We start from the raw sequence: 7863 nt of genomic DNA on the forward strand, positions 1-7863 counted from the left end.
GGAAAGAGGGCAAGCAGACAAATGTATCCAAATGCACTCAGAACTGCCCCACTGCAAGTCAGCAGAGACCCTGCAGCATCTCCTGCAGGAAGGCCTTGAGCAGTCAGGGCTGGTCCCTGCTGGCGCTTGGTTCCCTGGCCCTTTTCTATACAGGATAAGATCAGCATCTTGGAGGTTCTTTCCCAGCTCACCCTGTACCTTAGGATGATGTTCTGCCTCTCTGGAGCCTTGCAGTGGTCCCTGGCAGTGCCCTTTTCCCTTGCAGTTTCAAGCAGCAGAACCTGGAGCAGCGGCAGTCGGATGTTGAGTATGAACTGCGTTGCCTCCTCAACAAGCCAGGTAAAGCATCCCTCTGGCTGCAGCTGCCTCCTTTTCCCCCCTGGTCATCATCTTCTCTCTGTCTAGATGGCTTTCTGATGGACAGAGACTGAACTTTAGGGATGCCAGCACAATTGGCTGGCTGAAGAGCTGCTGCCCCATCTCATTGCTTGCCATCATGAAGGGACATGCTTCTTTTTTCCCTATGGGATGCCACCTGCAGGTCTCTCCCACGCACCACTAGTCCAGCTGGCCCCGCAGCATGGTGCAGGGTAGCAGGGGATCATGCTAGGGGCTCTCTGACCCAAAAGCTTTGAGTTTCAGAGCTTCTTCAGCCGTTTAATTGCCGGTCCTTCTTTGGGGTTTGGCTGGGTAGAGAAGGACTGGACTGATGAGGACCGCGGGAGGGAGAAGGTGCTGATGCAGGAGCTGGTGACCATCATTGAGCAGAGAAACGCCATTGTGAACTGCCTGGATGAGGACCGGCAGAGGTGAGTGAGGAGTGGGGTGGGCTGGGGGGAAGCCCATCTGACTCAGCACTGCAGGAGCGGCTTGTGGGGGTGTTCCAAGATGTCCTTGTTGCTGACATCTTTCCCAGGCTTCCCCATCCTTGTCTCTTCGAATGCCTTGTGTAGGAAAGAAAGGGCAGCACTTGCAGTATGTGGGATTTATCCTGCTGGTAGCAAATGTTCTCAAGACAGTGATGGATCTGCCTCTCCATGACTTATAAGTGGGAGGTTCTCTAGCCTTAAACAGTACAGCAGCTGTTTTCAGGACTGAATTGCTGACCTATTTCCCACTCTTTCAGGGAAGAAGAGGAGGATAAAATGTTGGAAGCCATGATTAAAAGGAAAGGTAAGGAACTGTCGGGGAGATTTTTGGAGCAATGGTTTCACTGCTGACCCCAGCAAGGGGCAACATAAGCCACTTATTGTGTGCAGAAGGAGCGAGTGAATCTATTCCGTGTGACCCTGGAGCCTTTCCCGTAGGGTGGGAGAAGTTTGGGGCACAGTTGTGCTGAGCACCCCTCTCTCGCAGGAAGAATTGTGGATACTGTTGGAAGGCTTTGATTCATGGCTCTCACCCTTGCACCTGTTGTTATGTACGTGTGTGTGTGTGTGTGTGTGCAACCATCAGCATCCCATAGTAACGACCTCCCTTTGCAACCCCAGAATTTCACAAGGAGACGGAGACTGAGAGCAAGAAGAAAGGCAAATTCAAGCCCATGAAGGTGCTTAAGCTGCTGGGCAACAAGCATGACTCCAAGAGCAAGTCGCCCAAGGAGAAAAGCTAGAGCAGAGGGACACCAGCAGTGGGAGGGATGTGCTGCCCCACTGCCCTGGCCTCCCTGCAGGTGGATGGGATGCCTGCCAGGAAGGGGGGCCTTGTCTCCCTCTGCTCCCCTTGCCTCTCTCCCTGCTCGCTCTCCAGGCACCGGAGCTGCCACCTCAAGGTGATGCCAGCTCTCTGCCCGGAGTGGGCAAGTCCAACCAAAGTGCTCCCCTTCCCGAGGCTGTGGAGGAGCCTGGCTGTCCCCTCCATGAAGCCTTGCTAACGGGGCAGGATGAAGATGGGTTTTGCTTTTCAGATACATTACCCTGTTGTGTGTTCTTAACTGGGAAGCAAGCCAAGGAGTTTGGTGTTTGTGGGAAAACTTGCACTAACTGCCCCCCGTCCCTTCTCCCGCTCTAACTGTGACAGTTCCATGTGCCTCTGACCTCTGCCAGGAGGGGACGGGGCCTGCCTGTCCCTCCTTGCCCACTCTTGTCCCTTTCCTGTCCCATTTTTAACTTCAGGAGAAAACTCTGGTATTAGCATGATTCTTTGGGTTTAACTGGCCTAAACTAAAATGTTAAGAAAACACTCCCACATCCCAAGGCTCTAGAGCCACAGCCAAAAAAAAAAAAAAATATATATATATATCCAGTGCCCTATTTATTTTGAGCTGTCCCCTCTCTCTCTTGAGCTAGGGCTGGGTGGGCTCTGTTACAGGGCTAAGAGGGCCCAAGGGGACAGTGCACAGCTGCTAGGACGTAGCTCACATGCCCTGCTCAGGACATCTTGCCCCCAATGCTGCTAAACACCACTGATTCTGCTGCCTTTCAGGGGGGAGGGAGGAACATTCCTTTTCCAGGCACGAGCTCAAAAGCTCAGTAGCTCAAGACTGACTCAGTGCTGGCAAGGGACACGGAGCATGTTCCCCTTCCTACCAGTGCCACCCTCAAGCAGCTGGGGAGAGAGGCAGGGTCACAAGTGACCGTCACCCAGCTTCATCTCTGTGTACTTGAAAAGTGTGCAGGGTTTGTTGTCTGGCTGTTTTTTACACCTCCTTTACTAGATGAATTCAACCCCCCCTTAAAAACTTTTAAAACCCCTTATTTTATTTGTTGTGTGTGTGCGCGTGTGTGTATATTGGAGAAGGGAATGGGGGAGTGGTGTTCTCCCAACAATCCCTTCTTCCTTCCATTTTTGTTTCCTGCCTTCTCCTCCAAGGCGAGGAGCTATTTATTGAATTATTGGATCACTCTGAATTAGTTTCATGGGTGTTTGGTTGGTCAGCTCTTTCTCATGCCTTCTCATTAGCAAACTAGACATAACCAGTCCCCAGCAAACTGCTGCAATCCCTCCTAAAAACCCACCAGGCTCTAGCCAAAACACTCTGGAGGCAGTGCCTTGCAAGGTGGCTGGCATAGCATTCTGAAAAGAGATCCTCATTTCCCGAAACACGAGGGCCCTGAGCCTCTCCTCAATCCCAGTGTGGCCCCCGTGGCTGGGAGGTGGCAAGCTCAGCCCTGCCCTGGTGATGCCATCTCACTCTTGCCATACCCCAGCAGGCTGATGAGGAGCAGAGGTAGGGGAGGGGAGATCCCAAAGCACAACTTTTCTCCAAGGAGAAACAACTTTAGAGCCTGCTGTCACATCACTATTGCCAAAGGCCATCGGGATCACTGCAGCCTGACACCCCTTGGCCCAGTGCCTGGGCAGAACCCTGATTTGTAAATTATACTGTACTAACTTCCGTGACTTCCATTCACCTGAACAGAAATAAAAGAAGCATTGGATTTAAAAACCAAGCCAAGGTTTCCGATTCCTTTGTGCACTTGTGCTGTCTGGGGGCCAGGGCATGCTACCTGGCTTTGGGGAGTGGCTGGTGAGTATTGCTGAAAAGCAGATAATGGGACCTTATGGAAATGGGGTGGTGGACTTTATGCTGGGATTTGCATAGGAATAGCAGGGTGTCACAGCTTCATCCTGCTGTACACAGAGGTGGGGGTTTATGTATGAGGTGAACAAACAGCCATTTTGAGGCGTAGGAGGCCAGTGGCTATTCTGCATACTGTGCTTTCAGGAACCAGTGCAGCCAAGAGCAGCATGTGCTGGGCCAAAACTCCCTCTCCGCCCTCAGGGCAGCTGCATTCCTGAGCGCCTGCCCAGTGCAGCTGCCATCGAGGTGTTTGCTGATGCCCACCACCAGCTGACCTGCAGCAATGCCCAAGGCCAGGCAGCTGCATCTTCTTCCCTGCCAGCGCTGCTATTCCCGGAGTCCTGAGAACAGGAGCAGGTCGTAGATGTGAGCACAAACCGCAGTTGTCATCGTACTGTCACAAGAAACCCCCACCTCTGGGCAGATGGGAAGAAGTGACATTTTCATTGGTGGATCACTGTACTCCAAGGCACTGCACGGGCGAAAGGAGGCTCTGCTTTCTCATTTTTGGGAGCTGCTGCTCTCTGTGTTTTCATCTCTGTAACATCATTGAGCTACAAGGAATGTGGTGTGTGGGCAGGATTTTACAACAGCTCTTTTTCTGCTACCAGATGTGTACAAATTGCTCCTACCTTCTGGCTTTAGGCAACAGGTGGTGCTGCCCCCCTCTGCAGGCACAGGCACAAACCAGCTCTACAGAAGAGGTGGGAACAAATTGCACTTCTGTTTCTCCTAGTCGCAGGGATCGGATTTATTCCCACCAGGGAAGTCTTTTGTCATGATCTGTCTCATTTCCTCACTCCTCTTCTTGTCAATAATCTCCATCTCACGTATTTTCTGCAAAGTACAAAGGGGAAGGGGCTAAGTGGGGAGAATGTGGGCAGCTTTTATTTTTTTTTCCTTCTGTTGCCAACCCCAAGAACAAAAGTTCTATTTCCCTGATTAAGTTGAGGTGGAAGAAAGGCTGAAAGCCTTCATACCACGTTCCCCAAATACATGCCTGACCCCGTGCTGTGAAGGGAACACCCGCTTGTCTGCCTCCTTCCCTGCTCAGGTTATCTGAGGAGACTCTGCTTTCAGGTTTCTGACACTCTGGCCAGTGTCACTAGGACAGTCAGGTACCTGTGAGATTTCATTGAGGATAATACTTCGATACTTCTTGCCTTGTCCTAGAGCTTCCATCTCTGCCAGGAATTCCCTCCTCTCCTGAATTTCATTCACCACTGATGGATAAAAGAAAACATTGTGGAAACAGGATTCAGCCAAAGGGCAAGAAAACACATTTCTCTCTAGATCTGAGCCCCCTATTTCCTAGCTCTGCTTGAACAGTGGTCCCCCCAGGGGAAGGGTGATGTCCACTCTAACACTTACCTTGCACTTGTCATCAAAATATCTCCCTAGTACCTTACAAAATGGGCAATGTCCCCCCTGCCCACCTTCTTACCACTCCCCATCCTGCAGAAACAGAAACCTTCTGGTTTTCTTTGTACACACAATTCTTTGTTGCTTGTGGGAAATTTAACCAGTCTGTGGATGGAGACAGAACCTGCTTAAAACTAATGGTTGACATACATCACCCAGTGACTGCAGCCATCCCCAATCCCAGGACCAGCACAGGCATGGAATGTTATCTGCCACTTTGCAGTGCAGACCTGCAGCCAGCTGGCCCAAATCTTGCCACAGGACAAAGTACATGGCTATTTCAGATGTGTCAAGGACTACATTCCACTGGTTTTGGGGAACACATGCTGGCTTCCCTGCAGCAGGGGCCACAGCACCCCTTCTGTATGTGATATTCTAGTGTTCATCTTGCTGCTGCCCTGGGTAGTGAAGGGCTGGCTGGGGTGCACACACCCATGAAAGATTCAAGTACAGAGACGTGTTAGGCAGGTTTTTGCCATCCCAGAATACTCTGGAGGCCAAAGTCCATCACTGGTTAAAATTCTGCTCAGTATTTAAGCTTTGCTAGTGTAACTGCTCTTATCTTGGAGCACAAGAAAACAGCCCAAACCATGGGTCAGGCTGGCGAGCGGCCTAGTCTGTGTTGAGTTACACTGGCTGGAAAAAGGACCCACAGTACCTGGGCTTCCTGCCCAGGTCACCCTTCGCATCCCTAGGGAATTCCTCTGCCAGCAGAGCTCATTTTGTGTGGGCAGCCCAGGGACCTTGACTCTGCCAGCAAACCTCTTCAGAATAAGCTCCATGAGGCTGGCTGGGTCACAGCACCACAGCAGCAAGTCCTTTCTCTTGGAAAGTGGCTTTGTGCCTCCTTCCACAATGGGCTTCAGGTTTCCCCTGGGAAGGAGCCAGCCTCCTGGGCTTCCTGCCTGACTTCCACCAGGGTACAGGAGGACCTACATTCTTCAAATCGGTCAGGCTCAGGTGTCTCCTCTTCCTTTGTCTGAACCAGTGTCTGCTTCACCTTGTCTTCCACCACGTCCTTCCCTGTCGCTAAAATGTTTTGGAGCCTTTGCTTCTCCTTTTCCAAATCACCTGTGAATGCCAAGGGGGAAAAATTTAAATTTTATATATATATGTTTATATTCAGTCTGTTTCCTCAGGGAGGAGCCTGGCCACGTCACTAATGATGCCAGAGGAAGCTTATGTTAATGACAGCCCATCCCTAGACCAAAACTTGCAAGCACTACACAGGTGTACCCATGGTGAAGAGCCGACCACACTGTCATCTGAGGTTTGATCCATGTTTATAAAGCTTCTGCTCCAGCGGGCAGAAGTCAGCAAGCTCTTAACAGCAGATGTTCCTTCAGAGATCCCTTTTTAAAGTATATTTGACAGAAAGTGTGAGGATGAAGAGCAATTTAGACACTCCTTCCTACTGCTGAGATTGCAGGCAGGGGATGGACTTAAGGGGAAGAGAGGACCCAGCAGCTTCATTTACTTCTTTGTGATGTTTGCCAACTTACGTCCTGGCCATGGCTTGAACTTCTCTCGGGTGTAGGCATTTCCTGCCTGGCAGACCTTGGCAGGTCGGAGGTGTGGTTTGGCTGGAAGCCTGATGGGGTGATGGACAGCTGGGGAGAAGGCAGGTGCTGGAGGTGCTGGCTCTTTGCTGGATGTGGGATGGCACTGGAGGGGCAAGGTATCTCCTCCTGGAGAACATACCAAAAATAATGGTAAGTCAGACTGAGAGGAGCCTGAATGGATGGTCCTGGGCTACCACTAGTGTTGATCCACTGTAGCACAGGACCCTGGGTGCCACAGATGTCTCACCTTGGTTGTTGGAACATGCTGACATGAAACAGACTGTGATTCAAGTCATGCCATTGCATCGTGTTCCCTTGGGGACACCTCAACCTGGACGTCCCAGTGTATCAGCAGCAGCTGTGCTGCTGTTCCAAAGTACTTGCCCATCTTCTAAGCAGGCTGTGGACCAACAACCCCATCCAAGGTGAGCAGCAAAAGCTCTTCACCACAGCACAGCCACAGGTGTGAGACCGACAGAGCCATCACTCACGTTGCACACGGTCCATCAGGTATCGCCTCTGGAAACACGTCAGCTTTGACTGCTCCATCATGTCTGAAAAACAGGATGTAGGGGGGAATATGAGCCAGCCATGTGCCCAGGTGGCCAAGAAGGACAATGGCATCCTGGTTTGTAGCAGGAATAGCACGGCCAGCAGGAGCAGGGAAGTGATTGTCCCCCTGTGCTCGGCACTGATGAGGCTGCACCTCGAGTGCTGTGCTCGGTTTGGGGCCCCTCATTACAAGAGGGACATTGAGGGGCTGGAGCGTGTCCAGAGAAGGGCAAGGAAGCTGGTGAAGGGGCTGGAGAACATCTGAGGGAACTGGGGTTGTTTCGTCTGGAGAAAAGGAGGCTGAGGGGACACCTCATTGCTCTCTACAACTACCTGAAGAGAGGCCGTAGCAAGGTGGGTGTTGGTCTCTTCTCCCAAGCGACAAGGGACAGAACAAGAGGAAATGGTCTCAGGTTGTGACAGAGGAGGTTTACATTGGATGTTAGGAAAAAAAATCTTAATGAAAGCGTTCCAGGCACTGGCACAGGCTGCCCAGGGAAGGGCAGGATCGCAGGACGCCCGGGGTTGGAAGCGGCCCCTGGAGATCACCTGGCCCGACCCCCGTGCTACCGCGGGGTACGTGGTTTAGCGGCGGGCTTGGCAGCGCTGGGTTCATGGTTGGACTTGGATTTGTTCATTTCCAACCAAAACGACTCTACGACTCTAAGAGGAGCCCGAGGGGGCCCCACCCCGCCCCCCGGCCTGGGGAACCCGCCCTGGCCCCTCCCTTCCTCGTAACCCCCACCAGGGAGGGAGATGCAGCTTCAGCAGCCTCGGGCCCGGCCCCCGCCCCCGCCACCTCGC

At 52.2% G+C, this 7863-nt stretch overlaps 3 protein-coding genes across 3 annotated transcripts in view; 2 read left to right on the plus strand and 1 right to left on the minus strand.

Annotated features, from left to right (window-relative positions):
• Positions 1-1612, plus strand: part of MICALL1 (MICAL-like 1) — a 21105-nt gene extending 19493 nt beyond the window's left edge. Inside the window, exons 14-17 of the mRNA XM_010005512.1 lie at positions 266-339; positions 695-809; positions 1127-1173; positions 1491-1612. Of these exons, the coding sequence (XP_010003814.1) occupies positions 266-339; positions 695-809; positions 1127-1173; positions 1491-1612 (358 nt within the window). The remainder of the gene's footprint in view (positions 1-265; positions 340-694; positions 810-1126; positions 1174-1490) is intronic.
• Positions 1613-4255: 2643 nt separating this feature from the next.
• Positions 4256-7059, minus strand: LOC104395841 (chromosome unknown open reading frame, human C22orf23). Its single transcript, XM_010005622.1, has 5 exons — positions 6999-7059; positions 6448-6633; positions 5882-6016; positions 4646-4746; positions 4256-4360 (listed from the first exon to the last, which is right to left on the minus strand). Exons 1-5 carry the CDS (start codon positions 7057-7059, stop codon positions 4256-4258), a joined length of 588 nt encoding a protein of 195 aa, XP_010003924.1.
• POLR2F (polymerase (RNA) II (DNA directed) polypeptide F) overlaps positions 7058-7863 on the plus strand; it is a 4868-nt gene continuing 4062 nt past the window's right edge. The window contains exon 1 of the mRNA XM_010005722.1: positions 7058-7135. Coding sequence (XP_010004024.1) covers positions 7058-7135 — 78 coding nt within the window. The remainder of the gene's footprint in view (positions 7136-7863) is intronic.

This window comes from Chaetura pelagica, unplaced genomic scaffold (assembly GCF_000747805.2).
Source record: "Chaetura pelagica isolate M959 unplaced genomic scaffold, ChaPel_1.0 scaffold530, whole genome shotgun sequence".
NCBI classification, from domain to species: domain Eukaryota; kingdom Metazoa; phylum Chordata; class Aves; order Apodiformes; family Apodidae; genus Chaetura; species Chaetura pelagica.

Bases quoted from the DNA above. Each gene is read 5' to 3' on its own strand.
- LOC104395841 (XM_010005622.1), bottom strand. From the start codon at position 7,059: ATGATGGAGCAGTCAAAGCTGACGTGTTTCCAGAGGCGATACCTGATG. The intron at 6,634-6,998 runs GTGAGTGATGGC...TATGTTCTCCAG, and splicing joins CCTGATGGACCGTGTGCAAC to GAGGAGATACCTTGCCCCTC. The intron at 6,017-6,447 runs GTAAGTTGGCAA...TGGCATTCACAG, and splicing joins GTTCAAGCCATGGCCAGGAC to GTGATTTGGAAAAGGAGAAG.